The 22,459-nt window shown below is 34.7% G+C and overlaps 1 protein-coding gene across 1 annotated transcript in view; it reads left to right on the top strand.

Annotated features, from left to right (window-relative positions):
- The first annotated feature begins 455 nt into the window (after positions 1-455).
- The window catches only part of LOC120354259, a 29,968-nt gene continuing 7,964 nt past the window's right edge, over positions 456-22,459 (top strand). Inside the window, exons 1-2 of the mRNA XM_039441148.1 lie at positions 456-1,532; positions 22,084-22,247. Coding sequence (XP_039297082.1) covers positions 845-1,532; positions 22,084-22,247 — 852 coding nt within the window. The 5' untranslated portion in view covers positions 456-844. The remainder of the gene's footprint in view (positions 1,533-22,083; positions 22,248-22,459) is intronic.

The raw sequence follows: 22,459 nt of genomic DNA on the forward strand, positions 1-22,459 counted from the left end.
CTATAACCATCCTCGGTAAATTAAGAATCTGCATTCAAAATTTCGAGTTAATCAGTTGAGTAGTTGAGACGTGATAATGCGTCATTCGTGAATTTCCAATCCCCTACGTGTATGAGACAATTCTTTCCTTTCATTAAACTATAGAAAATGATGTTATCTTGTGACTTCAGTCAGGGTCTGCTGTCAGAGTTTCCGGGTGTCAATGGTTTAGAGAATCTATATTCAAAATTTCGAATAAATCAGTTGAGTAGTCGAGACATGATGATTTAACATTCGTGAATTTCCTATCCCCTTCGTGTATAAGCTAGGTCCTTTTTTATCATAGTATAGAAAATGATGATATCTTGTGACTTCAGTCAGGGTCTGTTGTCAGAGTGTCCAGGTATCATCAGTTTGAAAGTGTTCAATCAATTTTTTGTTGCTTCTTTACAGATAACTGATCAAATCAAGGGACCATACTTCAAGAATTACATCAACTCCAAGACTTTTATTTTCCTGACAATAGATAGGTATTGAGAATATCAATGGTCATTGACCAATTTTGGTCATTTCTCAGTTAATTCTGGATTGATAGACGGTGACTTAATGACCATTATGACCCAATGATCATCTTAGAGTCGATCGGTCATTTCACAATGAATATTGTAGGCCCATGATCATTGAGAAAGTCAATGATAATCCTCGATGTCAATAATCATTTCAAGGTCAATGATCATTCCCAAGACAAATGACCATTTTGAAGGACACTGAGACCAATCTTTGAATGACCTTTTCCAACAAGGGTATTATTCATGTTTCAAAGTCAAGACATAATTTTAGAAGAATTCTTATGTCATAATGAGTTATGAGACTGACCAACCATCGTAGACTGTCACCAATAAGGGCTAGTTTTGAAGATTATGGTGAAGGTCAAGGAGCCTCTCAAGGTCAAAGTTTTCAAGGTCACAGTTTCCAAGGGCAAACTCCACAAGGACAGGGGCTTCAAGGTCAAAGTTCCCAGGGACACAACTCTCAAAGATCAGGGTATCAAGGTCAAAATTTCCAAGGAAACAATTCTCAAGGACACAACTCTCAAAGACCAGGGTTCCAAGGTCAAAGTTCTGAAGGACACGATTCCCAAGGTCAAAGTTCCCAAGGACACAACTCTCAAAGATCAGGGTATCAAGGTCAAAGTTTTCAAGGACACAACTCTCAAAGACCAGGGTTTCAAGGTCAAGGTTCTCAAGGACACACTTCTCAAGGTCAAAGTTTTCAAGGACACAATTCTCTAGGACACAATTTCCAAGGGCACAATTCCCAAAGACCAGGCTTCCAAGGTCAACGTCTGCAAGGCCTCGAGTTCCAAGACCAAAGTTTTCGAGGACACGGGTTTCAAGGTCACAGCGTCCCCTTGGGAAGTAAAACTTCTCCGTCTTCTCTAGCAACGTCTTCTGGAAGTCAGCTGCAGCGACCTAGGACATCGGTGGTGAGAAGAAAAAAGAGAAGGAGGAGACTGACCAATAACCTGCTGGAGCACAGGAGTTTGCCTAAACGTGAGTAGAATATTGAGTTTCTACAAAATTATTTTTGAAAATGAAAATGGAATGTTTATTCATATTGAGTTGAATGATTAAGAATCTGGTGTCGCGCACTCACACAACTTTCCTTGCCGTTATAAAAAACTTCCATTATTAATAAAATTTCCTTTATATTATACTCAGCTGACGAGATTCAATTCTGCTACTCTTCCAGGGAATGATCTAGAATCTATAGTTGCCTCTCCCATTAAGTTTGCATTTGAATAATCACATTTCCTCGAATTTTTAGCTTTTTATTCTAGATGAAAATGTTACTTGTAGAGATTTTCATGCACATTCTTCTCCACTTACATTTTTTTTGTTAAAATATTGTATCTGAAGCTTGACAATTTAAAATCTAAAATCAAACTTTGCATAGATGAGGAGGAGCTCCTAGAATTTTTACAGATATGGCACTGTGGCAGTTCATAAAGTTTATGAATGACCATTTTAGGTACAAATTTGATGGGAATCGTTGGAGCCGTTTACGAGAAAATCGCTAAAAACCCTGTTTTTGACAACATTTTCGCCATTTTAGCCGCCATCTTGAATCGCATTTGATCAAAATTGTTCGTGTCGGATCCTTATATTGTGAGGGACTCACGTTCAAAATTTCAAGTCATTCCGTTAATTGGGAGATGAGATATCGTGTACACATACGCACATGCATTCATACACACACACACATATATACAGACCAATACCACAAAACCACTTTTTTGGGCTCAGGGGACCTTAAAACGTATAGAAATTCGGAAATTGGGGTACCTTAATTTTTTCGGAAAGTAATACTTTCCTTACCTATGGTAATAGGGAAAGGAAAGTAAAAACAGATCTACCGACGGCTGTTGTATGATGCAATGATTATAACAGCTGATTTTTACTTCTGTGTGTGGCCAGCTCACAAATCTTCTCCCATAAGGATTACATGTAAACTTTGAAGGACCGTAGGAAAGAGTCCTGAAGTCTGATCATAAATTTGATAAGCCTGCTCCTGAACATAACGAAAACAACTAAACAAAAATCATCAAATTCGGTGCACACATAAAAAAGTTATTGAATGTCAAAATTTGAGGCTCGATTTTTATCATCAATAAGGCCTGTTTACACAGACGATTTAAATTCCAATTGAGATTTCCACAAAAACCAATCAGAGAAGGATTTTCTAAGAAGCTTCTCTGATTGGTTATTGTGGCATTTAATCGGGATTGGAAGTTAACAGGCTTTTGTGCAACCAGTTGTTAATATCACATATAAGATATATTCAGATAACTTGGATCACAGTTATCTGCTATACAAGGCCGTGGAAGATGAAACATGGCAACTATGCGGTCCTTCCGTTGCAACTGACTTTATAACGTGAATCCTTCTATGGAGCTTTGTAACAAGTGGTTGGTAGGGTGGCATATTTTAAAGTGGGTTAGTGAACCATGGGGAAAATCCATACCTTACTTAACAACAACAATAAGTTTCCTAACACCTCTGCATGTTCTGCATCCATTCAATGTTGTCTCTTGTGAATAATAAAAGCGAGGAGAAAGAGAGAAGAATGAGAAGGAGGAGAAGGAGAGGAATAGTGGAAGAGAACAATGGTGAGGAGGAGGAGGAGAAGAGGAGGACAATGATGAGGAAGAGTAGAAAAGTAGAAACAAGTGAGAAGCTTAGAATATTGATTATAGGTGGAGGAAGAGAATTGAGGATAGGTGAAGGAAAATAACAATATATTTGATGAGCCCCAAAAAAGGAATAGACGGGATCATATGGTTGAAGCAATCTTATATCTATGAGGGGTGACATAGGCCTACTACTTGAAGAACAGAAGCTGCATTCTTTAGAGAAAGAGGGAGGAAGAGCAAAGGAGAAGATTGAGGATTGATTGATTGAGTACTTTATTTATGTAGATTACAATATATACTGGCTTATACACTTATATACAATAGCTTACAATACAGCAACATTATAGATGAATTTACATAATATAGACTAAGAAAATAATTATTGAACTGTATATGATATGAAAAAGTAATTTGTAATATAATAACTATAGATAATTATATTGTTATGCATCTACATCAGTTAAATTGGCGGAGCTTTGGACATATCAATGTCCATTCTTCGGAAAGAATATTAAAAATATCCTCCCCACTAACTCTCTACCAGAAGGAGGAAGGAGAGGATGAAGGGAGGAAGAGGATGGAAGTGGGTGAGGAGGAGGAGGAGTTGGTGAAGGTGGATAAGGAGGAAGAGGAGGGGCGAATGAGGATATGTGAAAGGGAGGATACAGTGATGATAGAGGGAGAGGGAGTCAAAGAATCGGGTAAGAATGAGAAGTAGGTGGAAAAAGGAGGGGGTACTGGAGGAGGAGGATGAGGTAAGATTAGAGGGAGAAAAGAAATAGGAGTAGGAGGAGGAGGGTGAGGAGGACAATGAGGAGAAAGGGAGAAGGGAGAACAGGGAAAGGGACAAGTTGGGAGCTTAAAATTAATTGGAAACTTCAGCCTGTTCCCTATTTGTATTGAGTTCGTCACGTGAAGATTTCTTTCTTTCCTTCATTCTCTTGTTCTTCTTCTCCTTCTTCTACTTCTTCGTCTTCTTCCATACCCTTTCCATCTCAACCTTCTCCTTCTTTCTATCACAGGTCTCAATTTTCTTCTATTTTTCTTTTTCTTTACTCCCCAATTATTCGTCTCTCAACCTTTTTGGTAGAGAGTTAGTGGGGAGGATATTTTTAATATTGTTTCCGAAGAATGGACATTGATATGTCCAAAGCTCCGCCAATTTATGTAGATGCATAACAATATAATATCTATAGTTATTATATTACAAATCACTTTTTCATATCATATACAGTTCAATAATTATTTTCTTAGTCTATATTATGTAAATGCATCTATAATGTTGCTGTATTGTAAGCTATTGTATATAAGTGTATAAGCCAGTATATATTGTAATCTACATAAATAAAGTACTCAATCAATCAATCAATCAATCAACCTTTTAAGGCTGTGCAAAGGCTAAAAAGAAAACTTTCTACTGGTGATATTTTTCAAAGTTTTTCGATTTGTATATCATCAAGCTATCAAAATGAAAAGGTTTTCTCGAAAAAAAAACATTTTTTCTCCGATCATTACTTTTTGAGATATGAGCGACTGAAGTTTGAATTTTTGGGACAGAACATTTCAAACTCGGTACGATATAAATCCATGAGATTTAGAGGATGGATTCTTCATGGTGTTGTTGATCTAGTAAAACAAAAATTTTCTGAAAATATCTATTTTTGGAAAAGTTATTCAATTCACCAAAAATAACTCAACTAAAAGTTATTTTTAGTAAATTAAATAACTATCTTAAAAATTGATATTTTCAGAAAATTTTTGTTTCACTAGATCAACAATACCATGAAAAAGTTTTCTCAAAAAAACATTTTTTCTCCGATCATTACTTTTTGAGATATGAGCGACTGAAGTTTGAATTTTTGGGACAGTACATTTCAAATTTGGTACGATATAAATCCATGAGATTTAGAGGATGGATTCTTCATGGTGTTGTTGATCTAGTAAAACAAAAATTTTCGGAAAATATCAATTTTTGAAAAGTTATTTAGTTTACCAAAATAACTCAACTAAAAGTTATTTTTAGTAAATTGAATAACTATCTTAAAAATTGATATTTTCAGAAAATTTTTGGAAAAGTTATTCAATTCACCAAAAATAACTCAACTGAAAGTTTTTTTTTTGATTATTTTTAGTAAATTGAATGACTATCTTGAAAATTGATATTTTCAGAAAATTTTTGTTTTACTAGATCAACAATACCATGAAGAATCTATCCTCCAAATCTCATGGATCTATCTCTTACCAAATTTGGAATGTTCTGTCCCAAAAAGTGGAACTTTAGGCGCTCATATCTCAAAAAGTGATGATCAGAAAAAAAATGTTTTACAGAGAAAACTTCTTCATTTTGATAGCTTGATGATATACAAATCGAAAAACTTTGAAAAATATCACGAAAAGTAAAAAGTTTATTTTTAGCCTTCGCACAGCCTCAACTCAACACTGTTGCTTTCTGATCAAAACCTCCATATTAAGATCCACATTTCAACGTCTGTGGGAATGATAGGGAGGCGTTGTTGACAAGTTTCCTTCCCTATCGCCCCTATTAATGGAACATAGCTGAGACTCAGGTCATCCCTGAATATCAGTTGTTAATTCCTGTTAAAAATTATGAATTCCGTTTCAAATATAATTATATATTCTTCAATGAATAAAAATATCTCCATGATTAACAAGCAGGTCACCCATGCTGCGTAGGGTCTAATTAAAAACTTAACTGAGAACTTGACCTACTGAAATCTTGAAGAATTGAAACTAGGCCTATAACCATCCTCGGTGAATTGAGAATGTATATGCAAAGTGTCATGTTGATCAGTTGAGTAGTTGAGACGTGATGATGCGTCATTCGTGAATTTCCTATCCCCTACGTGTATAAGCCAATTCTTTCCTTTATTATGTTAACGATTGCTCAATTTTTATAATCAAGAAATAGTTATTTGTGCAACTAGTGCGCAAAGTGACAGTTTGCTGCACCGAAAGAAACGTTTACGCCCGAGCCGTAGGCGAGGGCGGAATGGTTTCTTGAGTGCAGCAGAGGAACTTTGCGCACGTATTTCACATTAAGTTTTTCCTACAGTTACCATTGAATATGAAAGTGGTAATTATGGGTAAAATTGCCTGAAATGCATCGAATGTTTTTCTGTGTAATTTTATTATTGATAAAAACCTTAATCCTAAAATCCTAAAGTCCTCGTTGTCCTTGGTTATAATATATAATGAATAATAATTAGCGCGTTGTGCTTGGTTGCACCTCTGCTCACTATAGCAGCCACAGCAGTCACTGTTACCAACTTCATTTTGATTTTGCTGCACTGTTGCTCCATATAACCTACTAAGTATTTTGCGTTGCCATGTTGCAAATCTGGAGTGCAGAAAAATTTTTCCCGCACTAGAGCGGAAAAGTGATTCTTTGCGTTCTGTAATCAGTGCAGCAATTGCCACTTTTCAACGTAACTGTAGGAAAAAAATATTTGATATTTCATCACATATTTTCTACATTATTCTTATAATTAGCGTATGGCTTTGAATGGTGGGGAGACCCAAGGGTAGTTCCACCTCGCCGTATATAGTCCAAAGTTCCCTAATGGGAAAACGGACACTAAGGTTATAGTCAGCACAATACTTCAAATTTACACTTTTCACTTCGAAATAGAGTTCATTCTGATGATAAAAAGTCCAAACATATACAAAACCGAAACAAAACACAAGACCACTAAGCCAAATTTAGAAAATATTAAATTTAGACAATAAATTTAGAACCAAAAATTTATAGCACGTTACAATTTTGCCATGGCAACCACCATGTTCTACATTTCTTACATAATTTTTCTACAATTTTCTACGAAGTTTACGGACATAAGCAATCTTTTTCCTATATAAACAAAGAGAAATATTTTGGTATTTCTTCACATATTTTCTACATAGTATACGAACAAAAGCAATCCGCTTTGTCTAATGACAGACAAGGATAGCAACACCAATATTAATCAGGTGCTTACTTCATAACCTGAATCTCACTCTACTTCTATACATTAGGATCATTATGACAACTGCGTTAAAAATTGAGATTTTCTCTGAAATTTTCCTCGTTCAACTACAATGGCATGCAAGAAGAAAAACTGATTTTCCAGCTTTTCCGGTCACACATTGATTGCGTGAAAACGTATCGCTGGGTCACGTGATGACCTAATTACATAATTTTAGAGGGTGTTACACTTACACACTTTATTTCTCTTGAGGTCCACGTTATAATGGCAGTGGAGAAAGATAGGTAACAACGTTGTCTTGCCAATGCCTTCTTTTGACGGTAGCTGATTCAGGTTTATTGATGTAATATTATAACTGTTCATTCTCGTTCAAAATAATCAATTATTCACATCACATTTATTCATTTATTGTATAAAATACTATAATCTTAATACAATTATGACATTGGAGGAAAAACTAGGCTGAGCCTGTACTATTTCTCTCCAAAAATTTTGATAAAATGTTAATGTTGTCCAAAAGATAAGGTTACATAATCACACACTGCTTCGTCACTTGATTTTCGGTCCAAGAATGATGATTTAAAATTTTGAATTTTGAAGGTTGATTTTATACTCTAAATAAATTACAGAATGTATCAAAATAAATTAAAAACTTTAGAAATATTGCACTTATTTAAAAAATTTGAATACAAAATCAAAAACCTACTCACTATTTGTTATTCACATTGTCTTATTATTTATTTATTCATCACATTGTGTGGAAATACTTAACATTAGGAAAGGCACAACAGGCTCATGCCCAAAACTGTCCCATTCCCAATTTATATTATACTGTCCAAATCAAAATGTTGGTTATGTCACTTTCACTTTTCAAAATACAATTTACACTCTTCAATACTCAGATAAACGAGCTAATTTTCAATCAAATAGATACTATTAGAGTCTGAAATTAGAAAATCTAGAACAGTATATTTTATTATGTAAGAAATTATATTTTTCAATAATTTCATGATAGATTTTCGTAATTAAGATGAAGGGCCAGGGCAATAACGCTGGAGACACACGAGGTCTGCTATCTCTTCATAGTGAATCATTTAATAGAATCAACAGTTTGCAATTGGTTAATCACATTTTCTCGAATTTCGAGCTTATTTGTTGAGTAATTATTAATTGTACATTGTTAAAAGACGATCTGGCAACATAGCAAAGCGAGAGAAAGATGGCGCTATCCGCTTTGTTGAATGATAAACAAGGATAGCAATACCATTGCAAATCAAACACTGCCATTATAACGTGGCCCTCACCATAGTTAGGAGTTCTTAACCACGATCATCAATTTTTGACAAACTTTTCAGAACTCATTCCAATTCACTAGTTTCTACTTTGAGAACTTAATTATGCCTATGTAATTTTCAAGTGTGTTATACTCGAACCATTTTCAGTGGTTTCTTACTACGACTCTATTTATCGTGTATTTATCAACAAACTTCTTCAAATTAGTCTATACAATTTTTCACAAGCTTTCAAAAGTCTGATTAATCGACATACTTTTGAGTACAATCTGATAATGGAATGTTAGATTCTTATGAAAGTTCACTAAAATTTCAAGGAACAATATGAAAAGTTTTCTCGATTGAGCCGTCCTTGTAAACTTAAAAAACTTCTCCTTCAATAGTTTTCATACTTGTAAGTTCAATCTGAAAATAGAATGATAGATAATTAGTATTCAATTTTTACTTTCCTTGCCCTATTATCATAAGGTGAGGTAAGTATTGCTTTCCGAAAAAAATTTAGGTACCCCAATTTCTAAATTTCTATACGTTTCAAGGTCCCCTGAGTCCAAAAACTGGTTTTTGTGTATTGGTCTGTATGTTGTGTGTGTGTGTGTGTGTGTGTGTGTGTGTGTGTGTGGTGTGTGTGTGTGGTGTGTGTGTGTGTGTGTGGTGTGTGGTGTGTGTGTGTGTGTGTGTGTGTGTGTGTGTGTGTGTGTGTGTGTGTGTGTGTGTGTGTGTGTGTGTGTGGTGTGTGTGTGTGTGGTGTGTGTGTGTGTGTGTGTGTGTGTGTGTGGTGTGTGTGTGTGTGTGTGTGTGTGTGTGTGTGTATGAGTTTATGTGCGTCTGTGTATACGACATCTCATCTCCCAATAAACGGAATGTCTTGAAATTTGGAACGTAAGTCCCTTACAATATGAGGATCCGACACGAACAATTTCAATCAAATGCGATTCAAGATGGCGGCTAAAATGGCGAAAATGTTGTCAAAAACAAGGGTTTTTCGTGATTTTCTCGGAAACGACTCCAACGATTTTGAACAAATTCATACCCAAAATAGTCATCGATAAGCTCTATCAACTGCCACAAGTCCCATATCTGTAAAAATTTCAGGAGCTCCGCCCCATCAATGCAGATAGATTCCCAATTATCAGGCTTCAGATACAATTGAAACAAAAAAAAATCAAGTGGAGTAGATTGAGCATGAAAATCTCTACAATTAATGTTCAGTAACATTTTCACCTAAAATTGAAAATAAGCTTTAAATTCGAGAAAATGTGATTATTCAATTGCAAATTATTGTTGATTCTATTAAATCATTCACTATGAAGAGATAGCAGACCTCATGTGTGTCTCCAGCGTTATTGCCCTGTCACCAGCTGGCTCAAATCTTTGAATAGTAGACTTGAGATGCGCGGGAACACTAGCGTCAGGTGATCAATTTTCATAACGGCAAGGAAAGTTGTGTGAGTGCGCCACACCAGATTCTTTAGATGTACGATTTCTTGCCGTCTTTATGAATTCTTGCAAATTGAACAGAACTTGACAAACATCATCTGTTTGACATCATCTGCATAATTTAATAGAATTTCCAAGGTCATACTTCTGAGTTCAATCTGAGAATAGAATGATAGAAAATTAGTCTAGTTACACACACTTCGATTTCTGAATGTACGATTTTCTGCCGTTCCTATGAATCCTTTCTGTTCAAATGGAGCTTGAAAAATCTGGTGTAGCGCACTCACACAACTTTCCATGCCGTTATGAAAATTGATCACCTGACGCTAGTGTGCACGCGCATCTCAAGTCTACTATTCAAAGATTTGAGCCAGCTGGTGCCAGGGCAATAACGCTGGAGACACACGAGGTCTGCTATCTATTCATAGTGGATCATTTAATAGAATCAACAGTTGCCAACAGTTTGCAATTGGTTAATCACATTTTCTCGAATTTCGAGCTTATTTTTAATTTTAGGTGAAAATGTTACTGAACATTAATTGTAGAGATTCTCATGCTCAATTTTTCCACTCAAATTTTTTTGTTTAAATTGTATCTGAAGCCTGATAATTGAGAATCTAAAATCCAACTTTGCATAGATGGGGCGGATCTCCTGAAATTTTTACAGATATGGGACTTGTGGCAGTTGATAGAGCTTATCAATGACTATTTTAGATATAAATGTAATCGTTGGAGCCGTTTTTGAGAAAATCGCGAAAAACCCTGTTTTTGACAACATTTTCTTCATTTTAGCCGCCATCTTGGATTGCATTTGATCGAAATTGTTCGTGTCGGATCCTTATATTGTAAGGACCTTAAGTTCCAAATTTCAAGTCATTCCGTTAGTTGGGAGATGAGATATCGTGTACACAGACACACATACACACATACACTCATACATACACACACACATACAGACCAATACCCAAAAACTACTTTTTCCTCCACCGACTGGCTGAAGTACTCACTTTACTCCCTGAAACATAATACTAAAGTGTCAATTTTTCGCTCTCGGTAGTAAAAAACAGAAAAACTCCCTAGGGAGTAAAAGTGACTCCATTTAAATAACATGGGAAGCATCTCTATTTAAAAAACTTACATTATAATAGGTTAGAAGGTCTAAGCTCAGATGAGAAAGCATAAAGAGGTGTCTGTCATTGAGTCAACTGAATTCAATACCACAACCAGAAATTTGATCAAGTCATGAAATATATGTTTGTATGATATTATATTCTTAATATTAGTAGACGATAAAAATTTATACAATTTTAAAAATATCTTATTCTATTCAAAATACCAGCCAACAAATATTTTTGATCTGCAATTCAAATCTGAACCGCGTGATCTGGAGTCAGCCATTTTTGGTAGACACCCGGCTGATATAATTGTTACAACTTTTGCCGATAGATAGCGCAATCGGCAGTGCCAATCAGATGACCGGTTTTTAGGTTTTAGTTTTTAGGTTATGTTGTTAGGAAATAACATTGTCACCAATAAAATACTTTTTCTCCCTCAGGAAAATTGTTGCCCTCGGCTTCGCCTCGGGCTTCAAACTTTTCCCTCAGGGAGAAAAATTCGTACTTTTCACTCTAGATATACAAATAACTATTTTGGACTCAGGGGACCTTGAAGCGTATAGAAAATTAAATTGGGGTACCTCAATTTTTTCGGAAAGCAATACTTTCCTTACCTAAGGTAATACTGCAAGAAAAGTGAAAATAGAATGATAGAAAATTAGTCTAGTTACACCCACTTCGATTTTTGAATGTACGATTTTCTGCCGTTCCTATGAATCCTTTCTGTTCAAATGGAACTTGAAAAAACTTAATCTGCCTAATATAATAAAATTTTCAAGGTCGGTAGAAAATGGTAAGTTCAAAAAATCGAGTTCAGTTCAGTAATACTTCAAGGAATAACTTAAAAAGCCTTCATCATTTGAGTAGATTTAATCACTTTTTAGTAGGTTTCATCTTCTCATGATTCAATGATACACTTCCACGATTGAGATTGGATACCCTGGTAGATCATCATATTTATTCATAGCCTACGAACGATTTGGCAACAGTGTGAGGTTTGAAAGGATCGAGCTATTCAATATTATTTGACCGAGCGAAGTGCGGTCAAAGATTCAAGTCGACGGGTTTGGCATTTCTCTTAATGTTTAAATGTTTATATGTTGCGCATTTACGGTGAAACGCGGTAATAGATTTCCATGAAATTTGACAGGTATGTTCCTTTTTTAATTGCGCGTCGACGTATATACAAGGTTTTTGGAAATTTTGCATTTCAAGGATAATATAAAAGGAAAAAGGAGCCTCCTTCATACGCCAATATCAGAGTAAAAATCAGACTATAGAATTATTCATCATAAATCAGCTGACAAGTGATTACACAGATGTGTGGAGAAGCCAGTCTATTGCTGTATTTCCATAAGGTCTATAGTTTCAATCAGGTACTTGTGGATGAGAATACTGCGTGAGGTCTACTGCTCACAGAACTACTAGTTAGCAACTAGATAGCAACACCAATCGAATACTGCCGTTATAACGTGGACCTCACAATAGAAATAAGGTTTAGAAAATCATTTATACTGTAAATCATTTGTGAAAGATGGCTGGCTACATTTGGGAGTCACTTTGGCATTTTTATGTCTTTTATCAGAATTGCATGTCTGGCTTCACTGTCTATCATTTGGAAAAGGTCATTTATGGAAATTGTCACTCAGGTTGTAGGTTGTATTTTCTCTGGAAAAGAGAGAGAGAATAATTTATGATATCTGGCCAATTGACAGAATAGTCTCTCACCGTGTCTCACTTCCTTCCTCACTTACTCTTTCTCTCTCTCTCTCTCTCTCTCTCTCTCTCTCTCTCTAACTCTCTTTTTGGTAGAGAGTTAGTGGGTAGGATATTTTTAATATTCTTTCCGAAGAATGGACATTGATATGTCCAAAGCTCCGCCAATTTATGTAGATGCATAACAATATAATTATCCATAGTTATTATATTACAAATTGCTTTTTCATATCATATACAGTTCAATAATTATTTTCTTAGTCTATATTATGTAAATTCATCTATAATTTTGCTGTATTGTAAGCTATTGTATATAAGTGTATAAGCCAGTATATATTGTAATCTACATAAATAAAGTACTCAATCAATCAATCAATCTCTCTCTCTTAGAGGGTCAAGTGTAAGAGAGGGCCGGCTGCGCCCTGACATTGCCCTCCTAAGTTTTAAATAAATGCAGTCAATCAATCATTTGATCTCTCTTTCTCTCTCTGTCTCTCTCTCTTTCTCTTTGTTAGAGAGTTAGTGGGAAGGTTATATTGAGTACTCTTTCCGAAGAATGGACATTGATATGTCCAAAGCTCCGCCAATTTATGTAGATGCATAACAATATTATATATAGTTATTACAAATTGATTTTTTTATGACATAATATACAGTTCAATGATTATTTTCTTAGTCTATATTATGTAAATTCATCCATCATTTTGCTGATGTATTGTAAGCTATTGTATATAAATGTACAAGCCAGTATGATATATATTGTACTGTAATCTACATAAATAAAGTACTCAATCAATCAATCTCTCGCATAGATTCAAAAATAATATTCTCTTTCTTCATCCAATGAATAGAGTATTCAGATACAGTAGATCATAACGGAGCCCGTCTTATTGAGAAATAAAAATGAGAGTATAATTTTGATTGATCAAAGCCAAGCCATTTTGTCAAACATGACAAGCTGATGGGGAATTTAAGTGAATACGAACATGTCTAGTTGAAATATTGACTTCTGATTAGGAATATGAAGTAGGATTCAAAAGACTTGGTAATTTGAAGTGAATGATTTATTATATTTAGTTATTGGATATTATATTTGGTTTGAATATAATATGTTTATTATGATATTTGACTGAAGAATGAACAGATCCCTCAAATAGAGCCAATACCTAAAGAGATTTCAAAATATTTGTAAACTGTTTTTATTGAAATTGTATTTGAATGGAACTAAGAATCTCTCTTCATAATTTATCAGTGAAAAAGTAGAAAATTCAAACTAAATGATGTTTGAAATTTGAAATATCCGATAAAAAGTTACGTCTACGGTAGACCTATTATTAGCTCCTTCAAGTGATCGGTTATGTAAATTACTTTGTCATTGGTCAAGAAAGATCAATAGTAGTTTCTTCCATTCCCTCTTCTTTCTATTCTTCTTCTTCTTCTTCTTCTTCTTCTACTACTACTTCTTCTTCTTCTTCTTCTTCTTCTTCTTCTTCTTCTTCTTCTTCTTCTTCTTCTTCTTCTTCTTCTTCTTCTACTACTACTTACTTCTTCTTCTTCTTCTTCTTCTTTCTTCTTCTTCTTCTTCTTCTTCTTCTTCTTCTTCTTCTTCTTCTTCTTCTTCTTCAACTTCTGTTTCTTCTTCTTCTTCTTCTTCTCCTTCTCCTACTTCTTCTTCTTCTTCTTCTTCTTCTTCTTCTTCCTGCTCTTTTCTATCATCAGTCTCATCTCTCCTTCGCATTCATGAAACTTTCTCTCTCTCATTCTCTCTTTCTCTTCTTTCTCCACCTTCCTCTATTTCCCTTCTCGGTTGTCTAGAATAGTTGCGACTAATCTGTCATAATTATTTGGCGACCTTGAAGGAAAGTGGGTAGAGTGCTCAGAAATAAGTGACACGACTTTGAATGGAGAGAAGATTATGGATAATTTGAGTTTTACATTATTGAGACAGAGAGACAGTGTGAGTGAGAGAGAATAAAATTGAGAGAGAGAGAAGGATACAGAGAGAAAAAGAGAGAGATGAATACAGAGAGATAAGAGAGAATGAGTGAGTGAGTGAGTGATTGAGTGAGTGAGTGATTGAGTAGTTTATCTATGTAGATTACAATATGTACTGGCTCATACACTTATTTATACAATAGCTTACAATACAGCAAAATTATAGATACTTACTCACTTACTCCATGGCACTACAGCCCATCCATGGCCTTGGCGTCCTCAAGAATGCCTCTCCACTCCTCTCTGTCGGCAGTCTTGCGTCTCCATCCCCTAACGCCTATTTTCCGGAGATCATCTTCTACTTCTTCCAGCCAGCGCTTGCGTGGACGTCCTTTCAACCTTCTTCCACCTGGGTTTTCTCTGAAAACTTTTTTAACGGCTCTTTCATCGCTCATTCTTTCTACATGACCCAACCAGCTCAAGCGTCTCACTTTGATTTCATGTACAACAGGTGGTTTTCTGTACAGGTCACGCAGCCCTTGATTCGAACGAAGTCTCCATTCTCCATCAATACATACTGGACCGTATATTCTTCTCAGAATCTTCCGTTCCCATATACTCAGTAGGTCTTCATCCTTCTTTTTCAAAACCCAGGTTTCTGCCCGTATAACACAACTGGCTTTATAACAGTTTCATAGATTGTGTTTAATTTCCTGACAGTGTTATGGGTCTCAAGTATTGGCTAAGTGTATAATAACATCGATTTCCTGCCGCTATTTTTGCTTTTATATCAACTTCAACATCGTTATCTTCTGTGATAATAGAACGAAGATATTTGGAGCTTTCCACTCTTTCGAATGTGTAATTATTGCACTCTATGAATCTGTCGCCAATCTGCCGGGCTCTGCTGCTTGCCAGATACTTTGTTTTACTCTCATTAATTGAGAGTCCCATTTCTGTTGATCCGTCATCGAGCTGTTTGAAGGCATCTTTTAGAGTTTGGATATTTCTTGCAATCAAGACTACGTCATCCGCATAGGCCATGTACTGAAACATTCTGTTCATTATCGTTCCTCTTGGATTTATTACTATTATAATAGTAAAATTATAGATGAATTTACATAATATAGACTAAGAAAATAATATTATTGAGCTGTATATGATATGGAAAAAACAATTTGTAATAACTATAGATAATATTGTTATGCATAAATTGGCGGAGCTTTTAACATATCAATGTCCATTCTTCGGAAAGATTGATATGCTTCAAAAATATTCAGAATATGCTTAATAAGATTCACATCTACGAGAAGAGAGAGAGAGAGAGATAGGGAGAATGAGAGAGGAAGAGAGAAGAGGAAAGAGAGAGGTTGGATTAGATTTATTTATCTATGTATGTTACAATATTTACTGGCTTATACACTAATTTACATTAAATGGCAGTATCGCTAATTAATCAACGAATTTTACAAAGTATGAGAAATTAATCAATGAGCATAAAAATTGAATGCAATTGGAATAACGATAGTATAATATTGTGAACAAATAATTATTGTCGATTCTCTGAAAAGGATAAAAAATAAAATCTATCCCATCAACACACGACCGGCTGAGATGAAGGGAAAGAGAGAGAGAGTGATAGTGAGAGTGTTTGTGTTAGACAGAGTGAGAAATAGCGAGAGACCCAGATGAAAAGAGAGAGTCATTGTGAGAATGTGTTGGGATAAAACAATGGGTCTCACAAAATTCAATTCTTCACAATTTACTCCCCAATTTACAATTCTCAGGAATCTTCATTTCTAAAATAATTAATAATAATATATCTCTACATTATTGAAAAACGATCTGGAAACCTGGGGAGCTGGGGAGCTGGAAAAGGATAGCACTAACTGCTTTGTCGAATGATAGACAAGGATAGCAACACCAATTCTCAATTAATTTTGGTAGAGAGTTAGTGGGAGGGATATTTTGAATATTCTTCCCGAAGAATGGACATTGATATGTCCAAAGCTTCGCCAATTTATGTAGATGCATAACAATATAATTATCTATAGTTATTATATTACAAATTGCTTTTTTATATCATATTGAGTTCAATAATTATTTTCTTAGTCTATATTATGTAAATTCATCCATAATTTTGCTGTATTGTAAGCTATTGTATATAAGTGTATAAGACAGTATATATTGTAATCTACATAAATAAAGTACTCAATCAATCAACCACACAACCCGAGAGAGAGAGAGAGTGTGTTTGTGTTAGAGAGAGTGAGAAATAGCGAGAGAGACAGATGAGAAAAGAGAGACATTGTGAGTATGAGTGGGGATGAAACTAGACGACATATAAAATTCAATTCCTCGAAATTTTATTTACTCCACCAATTTAAAATTTCCTCCCTAATTTACAATTTTTGGAATCCAATTTCTAAAATAATTGAATATATCTCTACATTATTGAAAAACGATCTGGAAACCCTGGGGAGCTGGAAAAGGATAGCACTAACTGCTTTGTCGAATGATAGACAAGGATAGCAACACAAATGTTAATCAAATACTGCCATTATAACGTGAACCTCACTATAGCAATTAGTGTTCGACATACCGACAATATGATACAGTATCATCTCAACTTGATACACAACACCATAAATTTTATACAAAACAGGATAGAGCTATCTGCTTTGTCGAATGATAGACAAGGATAGCAACACAAATGTTAATCAAATACTGCCATTATAACGTGGACCTCACTATAGCAACATGTTAAAAACAATGCTGAGAAAATTGAAATATGAATAAATAAATACAAACCATAAACACTAGAGGTCATTATAAGGATAGGTACAATTTGAAAATATTGGAAATTACTCTGTAACGACTTGACAATATTGTAAGCAATAGTGTAGTATAATATAACTTGGAAATGACACTTGGACATGAAAGTTTTTCAAATGAAGCCTTCAGATAACAGTTCTCGTTTCTGATCACCTATAGTAGTAAATTTGGTTTTGCTTATTCATTGTTCATTGTATATTTCTTCCCCATTTCAATGAATATTTGAAACTATAGTGAGGTCCACGTTATAATGGCAGTGGAGAAAGATATGAGATCTGCGTTGCCGATTCTCTGTCCTGCCACTGCCTTCTATAGAGGATAGCTGATACCAGTATATCTGATGTAATATTAACGGTTCATTCTCGTTTGAAATAATCAATATATTCCATTCTCTTAATTTATTGAATAGTAATTTTTCATGATTGAGCTTAAATATTCTGTTAATTGATAACAAAGCCAGCTCCTTTACTACAGGTAAACATCAGCAGTATTTATACTAAAGGTCGAATGGGCTGAACGGGAAGAGACAGCATTTCTGATAGCGGCTTTGAATTTGAGAAAGGATTTGATATTGGAATTCAATTATTAGGCTATTGATTGATTGATTGATTGAGTACTTTATTTATGTAGATTACAATATATACTGTCTTATACACTTATATACAATAGCTTACAATACAGCAAAATTATAGATGAATTACATGATATAGACTAAGAAAATATTGTTGAACTGTATATGATATGAAAAAGCAATTTGTAATATAATAACTATAGATAATAATTATATTGTTATGCATCTACATAAATTGGCGGAGGTTTGGACATATCAATGTCCATTCTTTGGAAAGAATATTAAAAATATCCTCCCCACTAACTCTCTACCAAAAATGGTATGACCGACTCCTGGCAGACAACTTCAAAAGTTATGCCAGTCACCAACCTAATAATATCTAATATAATTCAATTTATTATGTAATAAATTCTATTGTTGTATGGTATTGTTTACTATAATTTTGTCAATAAAGGTTGTTTTACTACTACTACTACTAAAGGTCGAGCACCGCTATTGGTTGAAGCCCTGACGTTTCAAGGCCTAGACAAGGCTTGTGATTGGTCTAGACAAGCCCCTCCCCAATTAGCGGTTCAGACGAAACAAAATGGCGATTCTAACAGCAATGTAATATCATCAAATGGTTCATGTTATGAAAAAAATACAAGATCAATAGAAAAATGTTACAAAAACTTGGAAATCTGAAGGAATAAGAAAATACAGTAAAACATTCATGAAATTTGAGGGTGATTGATGAGAAAAATCGAAAGAAATCGTCAAACAGACAACGACCCAAGGCTCTATAGTGAGGTCCACGTTATAATGGCAGTGGAGAAAGATAGGAGCGTTGCCGATTCACTGTCTTGTCAATGCCTTCTATAGCGTATAGCTGACACCGGTTCATTGATTTAATATTAACGGTTCATTCTCGTTTAAAATAATCAATTATATTTTATTAAGCAAGGAATTTTATTTTTCAATAATTTTAATAATAAAGATGAAATATTTTGTTACTTAATTATTTATTCCACATTGTTAAAATACGATCTGGCAACAGAGGAAAGCGAGTAAGAGATAGCGCTATAAACTTTGTTGAATGATAGACAAGGATAGCAATATCATTGCTAATCAAACACTGCAATAAAGAGGACCCCACTATAATCTTCAGTTAGAAGTCTCTACGCTCGTTCAAGAATTGATTTATATTCAGGAATATAACTGACCAAAACCGTTGATATTTAACTGTGTTCAAAATTACAAAAAATTTGGTGTGGCGCACTCATACAACTTTCCTTGCCGTTATGAAAATTGATCACCTGACGCTAGTGTTCACACGCATCTCAAGTCTACTGTTCAAAGATCCAAGCCAGCTGGTGACAGGACAATAACGCTGGAGACACATGAAGTCTGCTATCTCTCCATAGTGAATGATTTAAAAGAATCAACATTTGCCAACAGTTTGCAATTGAAATAATCACATTTTCTCGAATTTCGAGCTTATTTTAAATTTTAGGAGAAAATGTCACTGAAAATTAATTGTAGAGATTTTCATGCTCGATCTTTTCCACTTGGAATTTTTTGTTTTAAATTTCATATGAAGCCTGATCATTTGGAATCTGAAATCAAACTTTGCATAGATGGGGCGGAGCTCCTGGAGTTTTTACAGATATGGGACTTATGGCAGTTGATAGAGCTTATCAATGACTATTTTAGATATAAATTTGATCAAATCGTTGGAGCTGTTTTTGAGAAAGTCGCGTAAAACCCTGTTTTTGACAACATTTTCTCCATTTCAGCCGCCATCTTGGATTGCATTTGATCGAACATGTTCGTGTCGGATCCTTATAGTCTAAGAACCTTACGTTCCAAATCTCAAGTCATTCTGTTAATTGGGAGATAGGATATCGTGTACACTGACGCACATACACTCATACACATACAGACCGATACCCAAACACCACTTTTTTGGACTCAGGGACCTTGAAACGTATAGAAATTTAGAAATTGGGGTACCTTAATTTCTCTCGGGAAGCAATACTTTCCTTACCTATGGTAATAGGGCAAGGAAAGTAAAAATTAGTGTTTCATTGATTTTGTATAAACTATGAATTACTATTTCTATGTCTTTAGCTATTGTTAGCCAAGGTCTAGCTTTGACCTGGAGGCTGAACTAAAATAAACTCCAATAATTTGAGTTGTTGCAATCTAGAAAGACTGTCGGAGTTCACTAGCCAAGGGCACAATAAATAATTTATTCATTGTATTGATTTTACTATAGTACAAATCTCGCTTCCATTATCATTGTCTTTCAAAAGATTCGAAGATTTGCTATGATTTATTGTACAAAATACTATAATCATGATATAATTATGATATTGGAGGAAGAACTGAAGTAAGGTCCACGTTATAATGGCAGTGTTTTATTAGCAATGATATTTTTAATATTTTCAATGATAGCAGTGAAGTTTTTAGCTCAAAAATTTCTAGTTTCATTCAAAATTTAGACTTTTTGAATAATTATTAAGTTACTGTTGTAGATTTTTCGATTCTAGACTCTGATAGTATCTATTTGATTCAAAATTTGCTCGTTTATCTGATTATTGAAGAGCGTAAATTGTATTTTAAGAAGTGAGAGTGACATAACCAACTTTTTGATTTGGATAGTATAGTATAAATTGGAAATGGGACAGTTTTGGGCATGAGCCTGTTGTGCCTTTCCTAATGTTAAGTATGTGTACACAATGTGATAAATAAATAAATAAATATTGCTATCCTTATCTATCAATCTACAAAGCAGATAGCTCTATCTCTTTCTCGCTTTTCTCTGTTGCCAGATCGTCTTTTAACAAAGTGAAATTGATATTTAATTAACAAAATATTCCATCTTAATGATTTAAATTTATTATAAAATCATTGAAAATATAATTACTTGCTTAATAAAATATAATTGATTATTTTAAACGAGGATGAACAATCAATATTACATCAATAAACCTGTATCAGCTACCGTCTATAGAAGGCATTGACAAGACAGAGGAACGGCAACGTTGATCTGCTATCTTTCTCCACTGCTATTAAGGTGCGTACAAACTTTCGCTCTGCTCCGCAACCGAACGTCACTCCAGCAGAGCGATTGATGATCGGCCGGCGAGCAACAGTGGTTCGACCGGGGAACGCGAGAAGATCTAACATCTTCCGTAACGTTCATGATGGGTGCGTGGGCGGAGCGACTGTGGTTCGATGGTGGTACGAGGGCGGTACGAGGGCGGAGCGTGCTCGGTGCGGGTTGGAGGCGCGTTTATGTGTAAGCAGCTTTATAAAGGTAAGTACAGATATAGGCGCCGCGAACATGAGCAATTCACTTTTAATCAGCTGACTATATCTGTATTTTACAGAAACGGTAAGATACAGATAAAAAAAGCTTGGCATCAGCTGATTAAAAGTGAATTGCTCATGTTCGCGGCACGTAAATCTGTACGCACCTTAACGTGGACTTCATATAGGCAAAGCTAAAGGACCCGGACTGTACTGATCTAATCAATGTTGAATGATTAAATAATATGTTTTCGAAAGCATATAAATTTTTAGAACAGATCTACTGTGAAGCTTTTCATAAATTTTAATGATTAATAGGCTTCCACAAAACTATTTTTAATTATAATAATATTTAACACTGTGTTTTGTAAATAATGTAAATATTATTACAACTTTTTCTCTTCCGATAGTTCTTGTATGACATGAATTTCTATTAGCTATTAATCATTTATTTATCTTTTCAAGTTTCTTTGAATTGTTATGACTGGACTTATTACTGGTCATTTCTATTACATAGTTGTTTTATAAGGTACTATTTACTTGATTAAAAATGTTTTCAACCAAGGAAAAAGAACAAAGTTGCCCTTAAAAACACTGACAATTCCTTGATAATAGTATTATAAACATGTCATGAATTAATATTGTAACACAAAAATGAATAAAAGGTGATCAAATAAATAAAAAAAAAATATTTGCTAAATTCAAGAAAGTTTAATAATTTGCATTTTTCCAGTGTTGCCACCTCTACACGCCAGCGTGATACGACAGTGGCTGAGGACTGGTGACCTTGAGAAGTTGGAACAGGTGATTATTGAAGGTCAAGGTCACAAGTTGTTGACGGAGCACTCAGCTGATCTCAAGGTCAGGAGATTCCTCAAGGCGGTGCCTGCTTATCTGGTGAGTTGGATCCTAAAAAGCTATATTTTTTACTAGCCGGTGACCCGTGCTTCGTGAGGGTCTGTTCGAAGCACTTGACAAACTGGAAATTGATCAACTGAAATCTGTGAGAATTTTAAAAGGCCTATAACAATCCTCGGTAAATTGGGAATATATATGCAAAATGTGAAGTTAATGAGTTGAGTAGTTGAGACGTGATGATGCGTCATTCG

The sequence above is a fragment of the Nilaparvata lugens genome, chromosome 14, assembly GCF_014356525.2.
Source record: "Nilaparvata lugens isolate BPH chromosome 14, ASM1435652v1, whole genome shotgun sequence".
Taxonomy (NCBI): domain Eukaryota; kingdom Metazoa; phylum Arthropoda; class Insecta; order Hemiptera; family Delphacidae; genus Nilaparvata; species Nilaparvata lugens.